Source organism: Rhinolophus hipposideros (genome assembly GCF_964194185.1).
Source record: "Rhinolophus hipposideros genome assembly, chromosome: 18".
NCBI lineage: Eukaryota > Metazoa > Chordata > Mammalia > Chiroptera > Rhinolophidae > Rhinolophus > Rhinolophus hipposideros.
The window spans coordinates 5,067,058-5,087,541 of NC_138064.1; the positions used below are offsets into that span (position 1 = coordinate 5,067,058).

A 20,484-nucleotide genomic window follows, 5' to 3' on the forward strand; every position below is an offset into this window, starting at 1 on the left:
GTAGGGAATTTACCTTAATTTAGTTTCCCTAAATTCCCTACGGAGAAAGTTACAGTCACACATAGCGGTGCACCTGGCAAGGGCTTCTTTGGTCCTCAGTGCCACGTAGGTAGTAAGCTGACTCAGCCCTGACAGAGGGCTTCTTCCTGCTATGGCCCCGGTTAGACTCTTTTCTCACCAGAGGGCCTGACCCTGTCCTCATCCTTGTGTCCCCTGCAGCCTTTGGAGCCCTGGACACTGGCCTGTCGTCGATGCGGTTAGAGGAAGCTTACATTAAAAGATCATGCCATTCTTGTCTTAATCTTTTCTTTCCTCATTCCACTCCAGTGGGGATGTGCTTATTACTAAGAGAGCAGCCAAGGTGTTGAGAGCATCAGAAATGCTTATGATGGAGTTCTTTCATGTTACCCCGTGTGAATCAGAACTGCCCTCTCAGACCCTTCTCTAAGGGAGCATCTTTTGCAAAGACGGTCATGCCAAACAAAAAGTAAATAAAAATTGGCAGGTAAATATAGAGCGTCTTTCCATTTAGAGATTTTTGCTTACAAGTCAAATAGATTGTATCTTCTTTTAATTTCCGTTGAACATCATAGATTTCACACTATTGACGTTTATCCTTTCATCAAACAATTAATTATTGCTTTCCTCCTCAGGGCCTGGCACTGATCTGGGCATTGGGGAACACATCAACGCATAAAACAGGAAAAGAAAAATTTCTGCCCTCCCAAAACTTATGATCCGTTCATGTTTAAGACACTTTACTTAAAGTTTATTGGGGTGATAATTGTTAGTAAAGTTAGATAGATTTCAGGTGTACAATTCTGTATTACATCATCTATAAATCCCATTGTGTGTTCACCACCCAGAGCCAGTTCTCTTTCCATCACCATATATTTGATCCCCTTTACCCTCATCTACCAACCCCCTCCCCACTTACTCTCTGGTAACCACTGAACTATTGTTTGTGTCTATAAGTTTTTGTTTCTTTGTCTTGTTTTTTTGTTGTTTTCAGTTTTATATCGCACATATCAGTGAAATCATAGGGTTCTCCACTTTTTCTGTCTGACTTATTTCGCTTAGCATTATAATCTCAAGATCCATCCGTGTTGTTGCAAATGGCAGTATTTCATCTTTTCTTATGGCAGAATAGTATTCCATTGTGTATATATATACCACAACTTCTTTATCCATTCATCTGTCGAAGGACATTTTGGTTGTTTCCATGTCTTAAATAAATAAATAAATAAATAAATAAATAAATAAATAAATAAAGCTGTGATGAACATTGGAGCGCATATATTCAAAAGATATTTTTAAAGGCCAGATTTCTATACCATCTCTTTGTATGGTAACTGATGTACTCGTTTCATTTCACAAACATTTGCAGCATTTAAGCAATGCTTCCTAACCTTTCCAGTGCCTAGAGCTCCTTTCAAACTTAGAACTGTCATTACAAAAATTAATATGCCTCTTCCCATACACCTTCACATTTGCATATCAATTTAGAGACTTTGTAGCTTCCTAGTTAAAAAAGGGATTTGGTCTTGTAAAAGTCCAATTGCATGCATCATCTAGTTAAGAAATAGTATTTAATGATGATTTACAGGTTTTTTTAAGTTGTAATAAATACAAAGAATCCATCCATAAGCTGTTGGAAGGGAAATTTTATTTTGAATTTCTTTAAAAAAAAAATGGAACATCTTTTTGATGAAACAGTACATGAAGTGCATGAAGGATGTGTGATACTGATTGTTTTCGCAAGGCTTGAATTACTGACATTTTTATTATTTAGTCTGTTTTTGTGTGAGGTTTCTCTGCCTTTGTGGGGAACTGCGTGCTGCACCCAAGAGCACTTAGAAAGAGCTTAGCTTTGCTATGCTTTGGAGAGTCCTGGGTACAGGTACTTCCCTCACAAAGAGGCATTGTTGGAAAGGTCAGAATCATTACCGTGTGCAGATCAGAGTGATTCCTCCCTCCTGAAATGCCAAAGATGCAGGCTCTACAATGATCACATTATGTAAATTCCCAGAAGAATAAGAATGTTCAGTCCTCACACGCGCTGCCTCCATTCAGACCTTCTCATTTCACGTTGACTGGATCCTATCATCACCTACTTTTTGGTCCTTCTCTGAGAAGCTTGTTTCCCACTGAAATTCTTGAGTAAGTTGTTTAGTGATAGATGCCAACAAGTATTTTTCTGAGTTGTTTAGTTAAACAGCATAGCTGTTTCTCAGGGTTTTACTTGAATTCCATGTTGGGATTTCCAGGGTCACGTGTCTTCTGAACGTACCGTCATTATTGTTTTTCTCAAATCAGTAGTCAGTCCAGATCATTTCTTTCATCCGTCAGTCAGTTGTTTGGCCTGAGACTAGCAGAGCCACTGTGAAACGCCACGTGACCTGTACCTTGCTTGTTTATAACTTTCCAAAGGATTGCATTCCTTTCTTCATTGAGTTTTCCTTTCCTAAAAAGAGTTCTGATTCAGGTATCTTTATTCTCTGAAATGAAAAATAAGATGAACATGGTTTTAGATCATGCTGAGTCGTAAGAAAGAACCAGTCTGATATTCCAAATTGGCAGTAGAGTTGACTATAAAACTATCTCCCTGTATCATTCAACTAAAGCCAAATCCTTTGCTGTCCCAACAGAGCCATTGCGTGAGTTGGTTACTTCGTCCCCCAACACTGAAAAGTTTGTAAAGTGAATCTGGGCTTGGACATTCATATTAAAAAAAACAACAAAAGAACAAGTCCAAATCTGTCTGTTTTTTTAGGTAAACCACTACCTGGTGTCAGATTCACCCTTTTCCCATTTCTCTTTCATCAGAAGAGCTCATGTCCCTACTTAGCTTTAGTTTTAACATCAGAAAGCACATTGATAGCCTTTTTTAGGACGGCATGCTTGAGGAGCTGCTTTCGTTTATTGCTACAGAAAAACTCTGTCATTTGTGTCAGTCACATGGTTGGGAGAAGAAAGGGGAACAGTCTCTGACCTGAAGATATCAGGTGTTTGTTGCCGGTTTTCTAATGTATATGATTGTCCTAAAACAGAGTTAGCGATTCTGACTCATTAGGGCCTGGGCCACAGAGGGGCTTTGACATCCATCCTGACTGTAAGTCAGGGTCTCCAGGGTGGAGCCTGGGCTTTATGCAGCACCCGGGAGAATGCTGTGTGCACTCAGCTCAGGAGCCCCTGCAGGAGAAGGCCAGGGGTCTCTTCTGTTTACCACTGAGTGTTCCTTTCATCCTTCTTCTGTGCCACCGTGAGCACAATGCCCTCGGTGTAGAGGCACCCAGGGCGGCCAGCATACCTGCTACCCATTCCCCAGGGCACCTTGCCGGCACTGCAGTTAGCACCAGCCCCCGGGGTCCGACCATTTAGAATGCCGCCTGAGCGTGCCCATTCCGAGTTGTCGTTCTAGGAAGCGATGCAGTCGCCGTTCCCCACACGGATTGTTGCCAGCATCTGCCACTGTTAGTCAGCCAGCCAGAAAGCATCTGAGAAAACGCGGGAGTGTTTCGATCTCCTTCTAGTATACTTGCTGTCGCTGCCTTTTGCATCGAGGCTCCAGTCTGCACAGCTGATGTATCCGTCCTCTTGTTTCTTCTCACTGGTCCCTTTCCATGTCCCTGCTCCCTGTTTGTCCCTGGCTCCTGGTGCATCTCCCCTCACCCCTACTTTCTATAGAATAGGTGTTAATTGTTATCCTCACACAGTATAGTTAAATTCAAGATAAGTGGCTTTGCTTTTCCAAAGATGCTATATGGAGTATTTTGGGGGTAAAACTCTTTTATAAAGTATGAGACTAATAGAACTGGACAGCTCAATTATTTTTCCAATTGGTTTGCCAGAAGATGAGCATCTAAATGTTCTCTCTCTGTGAGTACTGTTACTTTTGGAGACCATACATTTATTTCAATGATTTGAAGTTTGCAGTGATTCTAGAAGGATTCTGTGTGATTGATCAGACTTCTGATCTCTCCCACCACGGGCTGCAACCCAAGATAATATTACCCAGTCATATATTTCTGGCTAAAGTCCATGTTATATAGCTTCACTAGGCAGTTTTTCTTCTTAGGGAGAGGTGAGAGAAACAGGAGAGAAAGAAGGAAAGAGAGAGAGAAACAGAGAATCCACACAGGGAAGTATAAAAATCTCTCTGGCATTGACCGTTCCTAAGTTTAGGGGCCTTGCTCTTTGAAGGTGACAGACTGTACTGGGCCCAGCCAATGGAAGAGCCACTTGATGTGATTACTCAGAAGGCGGGAGGATCCTCCCGCAGCCCACTTGAAGGCTTCCAAGATGTTAGGTGTGGCCTTTCCTCCAGAAGGGGAGGGAGACTGCCCTGAGCAGTTATGACAGGAGATGGGTGGGAGCACCCCATCCTGCTGAGGAGCGGAAGAGAAGCCATGATGGTCTTCAAATTCCTCCTGTGCCTCCCGCCTTATTTATGTCATCGGTAAGAAATCTTCCACCAAACTCTGCTCTTGAAATACCCTCGTCATGATGAGAGGCCATTTTGATGGCATCAGAATGTCAGTGGTGCTGCTGAGCAGGTGACCACAGCTGTGTTTGTGGCTTGCTTCCTTTCTTCGGCCTCATGTGCGTATTTTTTAAGTTGTTATTGTACTGAAAATATTCACACTAAGAACCCTTGGTTCCCGTGAATGCTGAGTCTTGCTCTTGGTCCATCTCCTGTGTTCTCCGATCTTTCTGAGACAGTGTGGCCTTCTGGTGAAGAGCTGAGACTCCGAGTTAGACTCTGGATGTTAAAATCCTGGCCCTACCCTTGACCAACGGGGCAGTTGGCCAGCGTGCCTGACATCGCCAAGCCCCAACTCTTTCACATGGAAAATGGGATGACAGTGGTTCCTGCTGGATAGGGTGGTTCTGAGAATTTAATAGAAAATCCATGGAAAGTGGATGTCAGTGCTGAGCACAGGGCATGTATTTATTTGGACTATTTTTCCGGACAATGCTGGGGAAGGTTATTTATGCTCTTACGTCATTATCTTGATTTCCTCAGATCCTTGATAGAAAGAGGTAGGTTATAAATAATAAATAATTGTGGTTTGTTATTCTTTATTTCTATAGGAATAATTTGTCATTGTCCGTTTATAACATAATGATTTAGAACGACTCACATACGTAATTCAGGTAGACAGTAAATTTCTGCGGCTGTGGAATTTCCTCTGGGAGAACCTGGCAGTGAAGAGGGAAGTCAGATGATTTTTCTCTGCTGGTAATAGTACAAACTCTCATTTCTTGGTGTTTCTAGAAGTGCTTATTCATTGTTAGACAAAGAAGGTGGCAATATTCTCCCTTGAAAACATATTATGTCACTGTAGATTGCTCTATTACTATCCTATATAACAAGAATATAAAATGTGCAGGGGGACAGGGTCATACGCACAACTGAGAATCTGTAGGTGCCATGAAGTTAATTAGGTGGACCTCAGGTCTGGTGGTGAGGTACCATTAATTGAAATGTTTCTATGGCAAATGTCTTGCTTTCCCTAAAGGACATAAAACAAAGGACATTATAAGGAAGAAAGGGAAAGTTGGGAGGGAGCTAAATCTCCCCAGTTACTTATATTTTGTTGAATTTTGTCCTTAAAGATTGCATTTGTTCAGTCTTATCAAACGCCACGGAAGTACCATATCATTGGCCAGCAGCTGGGGATGTAAGGTTCTCAGCCAAGGGCCTGGATTCTGGTTGCTCACAGTGTATAGAAAGAAACACACAAACGTCTTAAGATTAGGGGGGAAAAAGTATCAGTGATCTAAAGGCGGTGTGCACATTTTATAATAGCACACTTTTCAAATTCACAAAAACTAGTTTTGCTTCCTGACAGAGAGCAAAAAATACCTTTGTGTGTGGACACACAAGTTGGAGAGAATTTTGGAAGATGTGCCAGAACAAAATGTCATTGACTTGTTCGGTTTCTCTCCCCCCGGCCTTGAAGGCATACATTCTGGTGTTCTCCAAATGTGAGTGAGAAAGTGGGTGGGTATTTGTCATCCAGATTCTGAAATGCATTGCCATAGGCTTCTTTTGCTCTTAACAGTTAGTCGATTGTGGTTGCTGTGTCACCAAGTAGGAAGAGAAATTGATTGAGTTTGATCCCTAACAACTTGTCACCAAATGAATAAAAAGGATTTTTAAAAATTAGCCACAAAAGTGTTCTTTTTGCCTTTAAAAGAAGTCTGGTTTTGGGTGGTAGATGAGGGTAAAGGGGGATCAAATATATGGTGACGGAAGGAGCACTGACTCTGGGTGGTGAACACACAATGGGATTTATAGATGATGTATTACAGAATTGTATACCTGAAATCTATGCAACTTTACTAACAATTGTCACCCCAATGAACTTTAATGAAAAAGTCTGGTTTTGAAAACACTACACATGACTTATTTTTCCACAGTGCCAGTCTTCAGTCTCTTTTTATTTCCCCATGAAAGCATGCTCAACCTAAGGGCTGTGCTATTGGCTTAGTACATACTGATATTCTTTCTGAAGAAGGATATATAGTCTAAAACTTGCGTAACCAGGAATCTGTCTAGACTAGTGAAATGAAAATAGTGACAGAACCATGGGATCTCTTTCTGAAACAGAATATGTTAGGAAACATTGTTTTACCAGAATATTAGTGAAACTTGCACATACAGAATTATATTTTATATCAGCATAAAAGTTACGGTTTTAATATCTAGAGTGCCCCGTTGACTTTTGCATATTATCTTATTGGTATCCATCATTTTAGGCTGACCTGTCAGAGGACAATGTGAAAATTGTTTCTAATGTTTCAGTAGGGTGAAGAGAAGCCTCCCCAAAAAACAGAGAGTAGATCATGCTGTCCCTGATACACGAGAGGGAAAAATGATGTTTGGGACTAAAACAGAATCAGTAAACATTATATATTAGTAGGTGACTGATGGCTAACAAGCAAAACCAAATGCTGGTCTTAAATCTCAGGATTTTTGGTGAGCTAAAAAACCATGTTCTGAAATATTTTTGGAGTTGGTTCTGCATTTGTTTCGTGAAATAATTTATTTCCCAAGTCATTTTTCTCTACATATATTTCATTGAAAAAACTACCAAGGAGCCAGGGACTGCTTTGAAATATGCTCAATCACAATTCCTACTTCTTTCATTCCTATTAGCCCAGGAAGGGCATGAGGACAGTTACCCTAAACTCTTGGGACCAAGCTAGACTGGGCCAGTGGGTGTGCCAGGCAGTTGAATGACTTCTCCTCTATCTCAAAATGCTGGAAATATTTCCTCAATATTTCTGTAGAGCAGAAAAAGAACTTACCTTATTGAATGCACATGAAGTGTGAGGGTTTTGAATTAGTACATGGGATACAATCCCTGCTCAGCCATGTACCAGCTCTGTGATCTTGGGCAAGACGAGTCACTATTTCTCAGTTTTTCCATCTATAAAATGGGCACAATACCAATTTTAAAATGGCACAGTGAGGATAAAATGAGTTAATCCATGTAAAGTCCTTAGAAGGGAGCCCTTCAAATGTCAAATTCCCCCCAAAATAATAGTACCGGATAATATGATTGTTTAAAGTGTAATTCACTTATCCAAAGATGAGTTTTTGCACATTTCCTTTTAGCATAGCTTACATTTGAAATAATAGTGAATTTTCTTCTGCTGTTAAGAGAGATTATGGTCCTTTTCCTTGAACTATAGTAAATGACAATTGGATACGATTAATTTCACTTAGCAGCCACCACTTCTGAATTGTATCATATGGCAAATTTAGCTCCATTAGAGTATTCTTGCAGCAGTTTATGGTGTCTTTATTTATACTTCATTGGCCACCTCTCTGGGGTTGGGGGGAACAACAACGTAGGAAATACCGTGTTTCCCTGAAAATAAGACCTAGCCGGACCATCAGCTCTAATGCGTCTTTTGGAGCAAAAATTAATATAAGACCGGGTCTTATTTTACTATAACATAAGACCAAGCCTAATATAATATAACACCAGGTATAATATAATATAATACAATGTAATACTGGGTCTTATAATAATTTTTGCTCCAAAAGATGCATTAGAGCTGATGGTCCAGCTAGGTCTTATTTTCGGGGAAACACAGTAGGTGTGGAAATGACCCCATAGAATGTGTACGTGTATTGGTTGCCTTTTCTCAACATGAGAGGTCAGGAGTAGACGTACGATAAAAATAGGACGAGGTAAGTCAAATGGTCGAATCTCTTAAATATATCTATCTAGATTTAGATTGCAAAGGAGAATGAAACAGCCATAAATTCAAATCTATATGCTTCCTTGGAGATCTCACTGTGGTTTTCATTTCTTCTCTATGGGAGAAGGGAGATTTTGGATGACAGAGCCATTATTTTAGGCAAGGACCCAATGACTCGGTCTGTCCTGAACCTTTTACTAAGCGCCCCCCACTCCCTTTCCTTGTCTCCTCGGCTGAGCTGCACTGACCGAGGCCACACTGTGTGCTAATCCATGTACTATGTATGTTGGCTCTGTGTTTTCTGCCTGAGGCCACCAGCCATTGGATTCCATCATAGGCATCAGTATATTGAAATTCAGAAGCTCATGGTAGCTGGTGTAATTTTTCTTGGGTTGATACTTATTTTATTTTATTGCACATAAGTAAATCGCGTAACACATTCCCTTGGATCGAAATGGTGTCCACAAGTATTTATATTGACTTGAATTAGCATGTGATCATTTTGTGTTTGCATTAAATGTAAGTGGCACTGTATTTTCCAATGCAAGGTCTGTGGGGAGTTTGAGGTTTTCTGCTCCTCTGTGGAACAAAGGAAATTCAGGTTTTATTTCTTGGGTCCTCTTTCTGTGTTTTGGATTATAGACTTATGACAGCATCAACTATTAAGCCTTCTAATGGATGGTTACCACTCAGAGTGGCGTCCCTGTGTGATGTTAATTAAATAATATGACATAGATGTGAAAAAATATCTTAGATTGAAGCACATGTAACCCTTCAGGTTGTGTTTTCTCTTTTAGTGCATTAGTTTCTATTTTAAAAATAGAAACCATGATGTCACTGATATGGAAACCTATTCTTTTAAAAGTTAATTTATTGTTTGCATATATCTTTTTGTTTTCTGCTTTCCAAGTTTTATCAGTTTTATCAGATGTGAACCAAATGTTGATTGTCTAGGGTGTGCTTCTATTTTGTATAAGCCTGTTTGATGTCACATGAATTACCTAATAAGTTTTGAGCTTAACTCGGGATGAAGAGCAACTAGAAAAGGGATAAGTCCTGAAATATTCAGTAATTTTCAAACGATTAAACTTTTTTTCCTCTTGCAGTGAAAGATTTTTCTTGAGGCTGAATAGAAACGGGCTTCCCAAAGCCCCAGATAAACCAGAACGACACTGCTCTCTCTTTGTGGTAAGTGGATCTTGGTTCAGCCAGGAGATGGAGTCTTCCAAATGTACTTCATATTATTTGGGAGAAATAATTTATTGTGAGAGAACGTAGTGAATTTGCTTCAACTTTGTAAACAGCGCACAAAGTACAGTAGTGCCCAGAATTCTGACGACCACCATTCACAGTCACTCCTTTGTTCCTCCAGTGTATGCATATATTAGAGTCTCTTACACTATTGCCAAAGCCCGGTGGTCACGGTGGTGACAGGGCTCAGCATGGCCTTGGGTATTTAGTATATACTTGATACGTGTTTGTAGAATGAGTGAGAGATTGAAATAAAAACGAGCTTTCTCTGTAAAGATAATTTGACATCATGAGACCAACAGTGAGGTCGATTGTAGTGGTATAATTAGAATAGGATTTGAATGTTAGGCTTCTGCTACAAAAATTCCATTAAGATTGTCTGTGTTGGTCTTTGTCTTCTATTATTTGTGAAAATAAATAAATGCTTCCCCATAAATTAGGAGTTTTAGAATAACTGTATTGTATTTTTTGGCAGGACTTGGGTAGCAGCGAGCTAAGAAGGGACATCTATGTCACTGTACACATTATCCGAATCGGTAGGTATGACTCGCATCAGTGTGACAGGAGCTCCACAGGGGAAGGGAAGGGGGAAGGGGAGGTCCCTGTGTGATTGTGCCATGGTCGCCACCTGGACCGCAGAGAAGTCAGATCCAGAGGTGAATCTGAGAAACGCAGAACTGGGGAGTTGTCCTTTCCCTCCCCAAGGCAAGGGGGGGGGCAAGAACAAAACTAGATTTTGTTCTCTTTCCGAGTCAGTCCTTACGTAGGCTGTTGCGATCCATCTTGTGTGACTGGACTCCCTAAACATAATCGGATTCAGAAGTTTCAGAGTCATCTTTTTACATTGTAACTTCTGTTCACAGCAGAAATTAAACTTTTGGAAGCTGGATCTCCTGCAGGTTTATGAAAACTTTACAGTTGTGTTTTCCAATGCATGGGATGCTTCAGTCTTATTGTAGAAGACGCTGCAATAAAGGGGTTTGGAAATACTGAATACTGTATATGTATCTTTTTCTCTTGTATAATATCATTGGCTTATTACAGGGTCTGAGAAGTCCTGCAGGGAAAAATTAGAATGTCTCTGACTTGGTTGACTTTGCTCTCCCAAACTTTGTTCTGACTGTGGGAACATTTGTATAAGGCGACACTTCACATTCTCAGGACACACTTTGGTGTTCTAGATGAACTTGTACAACAGAGCCAGAAGACATTCCCTCATTTTTACACCTAAAATGCCTCTAGAAGCAGGAGTTTTAGGGCAAAGGGCATGGGTCAAAAGGATGGCGGAGCCGACACAGTTTTTCTGTTGGCGCCCAGCAGCTGATAGTGAGAACTGGCTCCTGCTGACCACATTCGGTGATGGTGCTTGCGTGGAAATGCGTCTGCAGGATGGCAGTGTCTCACCAGGCAATCCCGCAGGGCCATCTTTACTTTTATAGTCTCTTGTTTTATGCACGTGATCACCACAAGGTGCATCGAGACTAAAACCTGTGGTCCCAACATAGATTTTCTATATATTTTTTTTCTCATAAAAATCTGGTGTGAAAACCCATTTTCATTTTATACTATTTTTACATTGAAGGGACAGTAGAAATTTTCAAAAACGCAAACCGTCTTTGGTTTTGTTTCAGTTTTCTCTTTACAAATGGGTGTGTTGCAGAAAATTTAGAAAGAACCTTTTAAAACATTGGGAAAATGGGAATGCATGCTGCTGTGTGTTTATGAGATAAAGTCTCTGTTCCCAGGATGGCAGGAGTGCAGTTTGTTATGCAAGTCTTTCTGTTATTTTATTTCAGTTTTTCAAGTTTGTAACACCAATAGTTAACATAGACTGTGGTTTTGGATATATTCATGTAAACACTGCTAAAACTTGAATATAACTTTTTACAGCATTGAGAGAAAAAGTAAAGCACTTCTGCTTTCAGAACTTCTGAGAAGGCAGGTAGAGGTTTGTGATGGTAGGAATGCACGGGGCAGAGGGCCGAGGTGCTCTGCTGGCCTGCGCTCTGGGCGGCCCCTTCACTCACAGGGTTCTGGCCCGGGCAGCCACTTCCGTAGTATGGCCTGTCACAGGGCCGCCTGGAAGTCCATGACGTCTGATCAGTGAGTGCAGTTTTTTGCTAAGATTTCTGTGATCATTAAGTCGTCAGAATGGATGTTGAATCAGAAGTTACCCCTTCCGCATTCCCACTCCAATCTTTGGTCAAATTAACACGTCACTGAGATGACTGCAAACATTTGCCTGATGATGATGTTAACTGGCTTGACATTTTGAGACAGAGGAGAAATAAGATTGCAGGTGAGAAACTCTAAGAAAGGTCCAGACTTAGCCTGTTAAGGTAAAATTAAGGCGCAGAGGACCTTTTCTTGAATGACCCTTGTACCTACTTTACTAGGAAAAGGGCACGCTGACCCTCACTGGCTGCGGAGAGCAGGAACGATAGCGTCCTGCCTCAAATTTAAGCCCAGGTCTTTGACTGGAAAGGGGAGGGGAAAAAAAGAACGAGTTTCATAACCTCCTGTCCATTCGCTTAAGTTCTTTCCACCTCCATCTCTCCCTTTTGACTTTTGGCTGGTAGCTAAGTATTTTGACCTTTCCCCACTCCTACTTTCCTTTCTGCTTAGAGAATTTCCCTAGAAATCTGACCAGAACTATGAACTGTAATTAACCCTGGAGGTGGGAACACTAGGGCTGGCAACACATGGTCTTTTCAGTGTGGTAATCGGACCAGAGGTCTGGGATCCAAAGCTGTGGTGCCCACAGAGCCAGCAAAGAAAACTGAAAGTTGAGAGTCTGAGGACCAGTGGTGTGGTGGTTGGGGAGTCAGAGTGCTGACAGGCACCTGGGGAGTCTTCTCAAGTTGTCCCCAGAGAATGCTGCCTGCATCTCCCTTACTTTGCGGTTGTCCCCACGCACCCACAGTTTTTTCTTGACTATAGTTGTAGCTGAAGCGGGTAGAAAAAAACCAGACTGATGTGCATGCCGTCTATAAACTCCTAGCAATTTAGAGCTAGAAGAACCATTGGGAATACTCTTGTTGAGATTTCAGGTTTGGTTTTGTTTTTCTAAAAAACGTACGGTATGATGTCAAATGACTTGGCAATACTCAGAAATCTTCTAATCACTCTGTCGCCTTGCATTTCCAAGGAAATGATTAAGTAAGAAAAAAATACATTTTTAAAATCATGATATTGATAAAGACTGGAGTACATATTTCATCCTGATGTAATCTGTAGTAATATTTCAAACAGACAAAAGCTTTTCTTCTGTTTAATGGGTGACCAACGTTTTAAATTTGTTTAAATCAATTCTGTAAGTAAAAAAAGATTTGTTGATAAATAAGTTAAAATATAAAGTGTTTGATTTGCAGATGAAATTTATATTAAAGCATCGATTGAAATTTAGCCATATATTGTCGCATCAGGTCATGAGAACGTGATATTTGAAATGCTTATGTTTTGTGCATCGAAACAGCAACTGACTTATCTTGACCAGGCTTTCGTTTTAATTCTCACTGAGAGGTTTTCAGGCTACTCTTTGTAAGCATTTGCATGAAAATGGTATTTTGGAGAGGGAGTTTTCCTTTACTTCTCATTAATCCAAGCGATATTGGATATTGCCATCCCTTTTTTTTTTCTATTTAACATTGGGTTTGAGAAGACCCAGAGACCCCAGATATGCTATAGGAAAATTTTGCTCCGATGGAAATAACTTCCAGAATGTTGGGAAACATCTGTAAACAGATTTGCACTTTTTTTTTTTTCCATTTTTCCTTAATATTAACTTGTTGTAGCTCCAGTGTACTCTCTGTTTTCAAAAGAAAACAGTATCTCCATAATACACTTAAACATATACTCGTATAACTATTTCAGTAAGCTAAAACCGTGTCAGAGTGAACACCTTCCCGGGAGATTTCAGCCACTGGCTCTGTTTTAATCAGTCCCAGCCTTGAGCCAGGAAACGGCACGCTCACTCCATCGCCTGTGCAGCTATGCCCCAAGGGCATCTCAAACCGCTTCCTTTCCAAGGTGAAATATTTAACATGGTTTTTTTAAATATGGAAGTTTTTTAAAATAGAAAAATGAAAGAGGCACCTTTCCTACCTTTATTGATGCGAACCTCCTGGGTGTCTTCACGAATCTTTGGGACGACGGTTCCCAAACACGGGCTCAGCCCCAATCTTCATGCTTCATCCGTGGCAGCTGATGCCCAGAGTTTAAGCTGAGTATCCAAGGTCACACAGCAAGGTGGTTGGAGAGGGGAATCACAACTGAAGCAACACCATCAACTGTCCCAAACTTCTGTCCTTTCCATTGCCCAATTACATTTCCTATGAGACTAGCTGGTAGCTGTATGTGTCTATTGAAGATGCTCTAATCCAACGTTTGCTTTTTGATTGCACAGGCCGAATGGGGGCAGGAGAAAAAAAGAATGCCTGTAGTGTTCAGTACCGGCGACCCTTTGGCTGTGCAGTTCTTAGCATTGCTGACCTGTTGACCGGAGAGACGAAAGATGACCTCATCCTGAAAGTGTACATGTAAGGAGCGAGCGCGCGGTGGGGGCGGGGCGGGCTCCCAGGGCTATGGGATCCTGCGTGGTGGGTGCTGCTTGTTGTGTGCGGTGGCCGAGCAGGGATGCGCTGAGTTCTGAGCCATTCCTCAGCCTCACTGTAAAGTGCAGACGCGCTCCAGGCGAGCCCGCAGACTACCACTCGCCAGTGCCAGTCGGGGGAATTAGGAAATCGAGGACAGGAGTACAGACAGTTTCTCAGTTGGGGAGACCATCCCCTGTGTAGAGGACCTCCTGTGAATTGAAGACCTGCTGTGTCTTTCCCTCAGAGAGGTCATTTGTCCTTGGAAAACAGAAATGGTTTTCAACATAAACTCATTAGAATTAGGAAAAGGAAGGTTGGGGGATTGTCCTCCTACTTCCTATATTATTAGTGTGCTCGGGCTGCCTGAACAAAGTGCCATAAACAGGGAGACTTCGACAATAGGAATGGAGTAGCTCGGGGTTCTGGAGGCTGCAAGTCCGAGGTCAAGGCTGGCGCCTGGAGGGCTGGGAGGTTTGCCTGCACACGTGGACAGCCGTGATTTTGGATGCACCGCACGCCTCTGCCCTCACCCTCACAGGTGCTGTCCTGAGTGTGCGCTTGTCTCTTGTCCACATTTCCTCTGTAATAAACACGTAGCTCTACAGGGTTAGGGTCCACCCCAGTGATCTCATTGTAACTTGATTACCCATGTAAACACCGTGTTTCCAAACAAGGTTACATTCTGAAGTACTAGGGGTTAGGACATCAACATTTTCTTTTTTTTTGAAGGGGAGACACATTTCAACTCATAATACTCCACTAAGAAAACCACGTAATGTGTTCCAAATCCAAAGGGAAATGGTTTTTCAAGTGCCAGGGTTTCCGAGTACCCCACCTGGAGCGCCTGCCCACAGGTTTGGGCATTGAGTGTGACACACAGTGGTGAGCTCAGAGCAGACACATGGGGCGGGGGGTGGGTCCCACTCTCCTGATCTGAAGACCTTGCCACCAGCCACCTCCGGGAGTGAGCTTGCTTTAGTTTTCTGTCCTGGCTGTTGAGGTAACACATCTAACATATGCCAATAGTGTTTTCGTGTGTGGGGGTAACATGAGTGGCCCCACTGCCTGGGGGACAATTGCCTTTTCACTGCTGCTGCGTTTCATGGATGTGTTCACTCTCCACCCAGTTCCCCTGGGACTTACGCCACACATTTCTAATTAATGGACAAAGATTTGATGATAGCCTGTGGTTTACGACCCGAAACTCTGTTGATTTCTTTTAAGGGGGGCTAAAATCTGTGACCTTGATTTTAAACTTGAAAACTTCTGATGAAACTGGTGGGTAGTAAAACTTGCTACTCGTTCTATCACATGGCAGCCTGAATTCCAGGGATTGGGCTTAAATCCATGGTACTCTTTTCAAACTCTACCGGTGGTCATAAAACATAATTTATTTGGAATAATACTGCTAATCATGGCCACCATTTACTGGGTGCTTACTGAGTGCAAGGAACTGTGTGAAGCATTTGGCACGTGTCAGGTCATTTTATCTTCACAAAAAAGTAAAATATGCGAAGCAGATGCTGTTGGCTCAGTTTTATACATAAGGGGACAGAGAGGCCAAATAACTCGCCCAGAGACACCCAGCTAAGAAGAGGGGGAACCAGACTTGAAGTCAGGACTGTCTGACTCCAGACCTGAGCTCTCCTATTACCACGTCGTGTGCTTCCAGGTGTTATTTCACACCCCTGTATAGTAATGTGAGAAGGAAGTCGTGATGCGGCATTGCTTCTTAAGAAAGCTAAAATTCCTCCCAAGTGCAATCTCATTGTTTCTTAGTGTGGTCTATCCAGATGTGGGTAGCAAGAGCGATGCCTGTCTTGCCATCAGGAAGACTTAGGCACCTGTAGTTGCACGTAGGGCCCTTGATGATGTGGGCGGCTAAAGAAGACCCATGAAGTCTCGCTCTGCCTGCGGGAGACACTCGCTCTCCTAAGAACAAATCATACTGCTCTTTGTGGTTCTTATTGTGTGTTTTTTATAAGCATCAGGTAAGGTTTGGAGTTATTCTTGCTGGAAGAGAGATCCCTGAAGAATTCCAGTTCAGCAGATTTTGAAGCTGTTACAGGAGGAATGCTAGCCAGTCAAATCAGTCCCTGTAGATTACGAAGGAGCTGTGAATTTAGTAAAACATTTTAGGGAAATGCCTATTAGAGACAATTTGGAATAAACTTCTATTTGTTAAGGTGACCAAATCCTTAGCCCACCTGGGACTCAAATACAGAACAATAACAAATACCTCATCTGAGTCCGGAAGATATTTCAGTCACATGCTTCAGGAGCTTTGATATTATTTGGAGTTTTGTAGGTTCAAAGCAGGAATTCCGGAGTCTCTTAACTCTATAATAGGAAGCAAGCCATCTTTCTTCCTTCCCCACTGGGTTAAAATAAACAAACTGGAGGCAGGATGCACTAGCCGGTAATGTGGTGTCTTTCAGCTGGACAGGTGAGCTGCTTTCATCCACCTTAATTTTCTAGCTGTCCACGATTTAGTGCTCTAGTTGGCATCCTACTGCGAAGTGGCTCGGAAGTAAACTCCAACAGGTTCCTCCTGGAAAAGCTTATGGGGATGAAATCAATAAATACGTAAGCACATCATGAATGGCCCGCCACAGACAGGGTCACGAGGAAACGGAGTCTGTGCTCTGGCGCATTTTGATTGATAGTTTGTAGAATCTGGACATTCAGGATTCCTGGGAGGCGGCCCCTCTGCCTAATAAAACAGCAGTGAAACTACAAACATGTCCAGAGGAGAGAAGCTCTCCCAAGACTAGCTGGGGGAGCTGTGGCAGTAAAGAGGGATTGCAAGACCCAAACGTTTCCAAGCTACGAGGAGTTACCAGTCAGGGACACCCACCCATTCATTCCTGCAGCTGATGCTTTTTAAGCACCCACAACGTTCAAAATGAGGGGCACACAGATATTAACCAGTCCCAGATCCTGTCTCCAAGAACTTTAGGTCTCCTGGGTGAACCAATTCATGTAAACAAAGATAACATGAGCTAGTCAGTGATAAGGGTTAAAAAGAACAAGACCCAGGTGGCTGTGGGAGTGAGAAGACGGAGAGATGACTTTACCCAGAAGTGGGAAATCGGGGAGGGCACTTGAATTGCCCTTTAGGAAATCCTGGCACCCCCCACCCCGCCAGTGCAGGTTGTGTTAGCCTCAGTTTCATTCTGCTTGAGTTGGTGCATTTTGGTGCTAGCCGGAATTGGTCATGTTACTGTAAGTGGAGACGCGCTGATGAGAACTAGCATTTCTTGAGCATTGCTACATGCCAGGCTTTATCCTAAACCCAAGTTTATTTCTTGTTCTAGTGTATTATCCCCATTTCACAAATGAAGACACCAAGGCGCAGAGAGGAGGAACAACGTACCCAAAGACCGTAATTCAGTTAGTGTAGATTTGAATCTAGAGCATCATACTCTTAGTTTTTGCTGCCTTGTCCCTCTTAGGTCTTGGGTGGGGGGAAGGGGTCCTCATAAACTGTGAGCTGTTCCTCCCGGTCGCTTCGGGCCTGAGGTGGCTGCTCACACATTAGGAACCCAATGCAGGATTCCTATTCATCTCAGGGCGACCATGCTAAAGCTGACCGTCACTTGTTGGGAGCTCCAGGGAGGCTGAAGGAAGTACATCAAGGTGCTTATGCCCCAAAGAGCAGCTGTGCTATTATGGTCATCGCTTGGTGTCATTGTCAGCAAAGCTCCACAGCGTGTTTATGTTTTCCTAGGTGTAACACAGAGAGTGAGTGGTACCAAATCCACGAGAACATCATCAAAAAGCTGAACGCGCGTTATAATTTGACTGGCTCCAACGCAGGTGAGTATGCGGGGAAGGCTGCCTCTCCCTACCCTTGCCATTTCCATGTACGTGCCTGGAGAAGAAAGAAATGATCTGCCCTTGCTTTTTCTCTCTAGTTGTTCCCTCACTTGAAAAATGCACTGTCAGCATTCTGGTATGTCTTCCTATGCTGTAGTAGACTGGTACCGGAACTCTCTCTAAAAAAATATCTTCCATTCAGGTTTGAAACAAGATAGCATACCTGAGTTTGTTCATTAACCCCACGTCTTGAGACCTCTAAGTTGTTACTGATTGCTAACAGCCAAATGACAGATGTGCTTGGGCTCCTGACTGCTGCGTGTAATAGGGTTGATGAACTTGGAAATCCGTCAGTAAGGCCCATGAAAAACATGCTTCACTGCCCACAGCTGGCAGTCCCATTGTTGTACTGGAGAACAAACAGGCAGGCTCCATATTGCAACTGGCTAAGGAGAGTGATGCTGACTATAGCGTCACAGAGAGAAAAATTATGCACACCTGTTCAGGAGGAAACTGCAGTATTAGGTCGCGTTATAAATCATATGTTATACGGTACAATCTTATGCTAGTAACACAGTCTAGAACATACGACGTTAGACACTAACATATCTGGATTATATAGTATATACAGTGATGTCTTTATGTTAGGTCAGTAGACAAAAGCTTGGTGAGTATTGTTTGCTCCCCATCCCCCTTTTACAACCGTATTGAAGAACATACACTATGAGGTGTGCGCTTTCACTGACGTAAAGAAACTTCAGATGAAGTATGCTGTTATTTGACCTGAATGCACTGTCCTCAAGCTTCAGCCTCAGATAGATGCAGCCTTACACGAGTTTCCACAATTGTGTGAGCCAGCTCCCTTAAAAAATCCATATCTCTAAAAAAAAAAAAAAAAAGACTGGTTTCTAAAGTCTTGATTGTAGATATTTGTGTTCTAGTCCAACTTGCCTGGCAATTAGAAGAACCAGAGTTTAAATGCAGACCACCCTTGTTTTCCACGCCTGTGCACATCTTGCTAGGTCAGAATGACTCGCAGAGAGAAGTAAGTGCTGGCAGAGACTCTGTGGCTCAGTCCAGCGAGAGCCCTGCGTGGGCACAACCCGCACACGTGGCAGCGCTCAGCCTGTGATGAGGGCTGAGGTCAGTTTTCTCCTCCCTCTCCCAAGAGTTGGGGAGGGAGCTTGGGTTTTAATTGATTCACACAAAGTCTGACTGTTCCCACTAAACAAACGAGAGGCGTGCTCTTACTCTTGTGGGCAGGTCCGTTAAGGGCTGGGGGACACAGTAGCAGTGGAATAGAAACACCCTCAGGAAACAAGTCTACTTAGAAACTGGTACATGCCCTTGTCTTCTCTTTTCTGCCAAAGAATGGTAGGGGCACTCAACTCCAGGCAGGAAGGGCCGCACATTCTGTTTCCTTGGGAAGTCCCCCCGGGGATTACACCTGCTCCACAGATCCACATGCTTCGTCAGCTTTGTTGGCCGGCTGACCACTTACTCTTGCTGGAATCCTGGGTGAGAGCACCAGGAAGTGAGACCCACCCACCTTCTTCCCTGAGTGTTACCTGTTCTGTTTCTAGCCGTGGTGCTGACATGAAAATCTCCTTGTTGCATCTTGGGAAAGAGTGAAAGACGTCATGGTGCTGGGGAGCCCTGGAGAAAGGGTTTCCCCTCCCTTTGGCAGAATCCACCCCCCATTTTGCTGCCTGCTGTGATGCTTAGATTCCTCGGCAGCCAAAGGGAGGCCCTGTCTATTTGGCTTTTGAGGCAGATCCCTTCTGCTTTCCTGTTCTGAGGGCCCAGCCCCTCTCCATCCTCATCCTTTCAAGCCTGGGTCCCAGGCAGCTGCAGGCGGACAGCATCTCTCTGTCTTCTGTTCCTCCGGCCTCCCCCTGACCCCTTCTGGCTCTATGAAGCCAAGGCAAATCCACTGTAAGCCTCATCGCTTCCAAACAGTGCTCCAGGGAGACAAAGCTCAGCAAGAAACTTTAACGGAAAAAGAAAAAAAAAAAAAAGAAATAACTCAGCCCTGTACTCTTTCCACTTTAGTTTCTACCCTTCCGTCTTGGTGGGTCATTTTTCTATGTGTACGTCGCCTGGATCTAGTCTCCTTCTCTTGAAAAGGCAATTTTAACTTGAGCAGATAGGTGTTCGGGAGCTTTTTGACTTTATTATTGAAAGGGAGGCTCTCTAATGACTTGCTTAAAAATAGTGGAGAAAGCAAGGATACACAAAATTGAAGTGGGAAACTGGGGTGCCTAATGTTCAAACAATCACTGTGGTTCGATATGTCGACTTCCCCTGTTTTCTCCTTGGACCATGGAATTGCTGATTAAATAAAAGCAGAGCAGTCAAACGTTTTCAAGAGAATTGAGTTTACTCAGCAATGTATTGGTTTTTCCCCCCTGCTTCCTCCCTGCTGTTTCTTGGTCATTGGTACTAAAAAAGAAAGAAAAAACAAGAATAACTTGAAATTAGTTTTGGAAAAAATTCTACCACTTCATTTCCCGTCCCTTTATGCTTCGTTGATGTCCTCTTATCTCTTAGAGTTGTAATTTTGTCTGTTTAACAGATTCATCTAGTTAACTGTTTTTTT

General features: G+C 42.8%; 1 protein-coding gene across 4 annotated transcripts in view; it reads left to right on the top strand.

Moving 5' to 3' along the window:
• The window catches only part of DOCK4 (dedicator of cytokinesis 4), a 365,769-nt gene that overhangs the window by 190,043 nt on the left and 155,242 nt on the right, over window positions 1-20,484 (top strand). For all 4 annotated transcript variants that reach the window (XM_081079735.1, XM_081079737.1, XM_081079736.1 and 1 more), the window contains exons 9-12: window positions 9,327-9,408; window positions 9,947-10,007; window positions 13,877-14,009; window positions 17,797-17,885. In XM_081079735.1, the coding sequence (XP_080935861.1) occupies window positions 9,327-9,408; window positions 9,947-10,007; window positions 13,877-14,009; window positions 17,797-17,885 (365 nt within the window). The remainder of the gene's footprint in view (window positions 1-9,326; window positions 9,409-9,946; window positions 10,008-13,876; window positions 14,010-17,796; window positions 17,886-20,484) is intronic.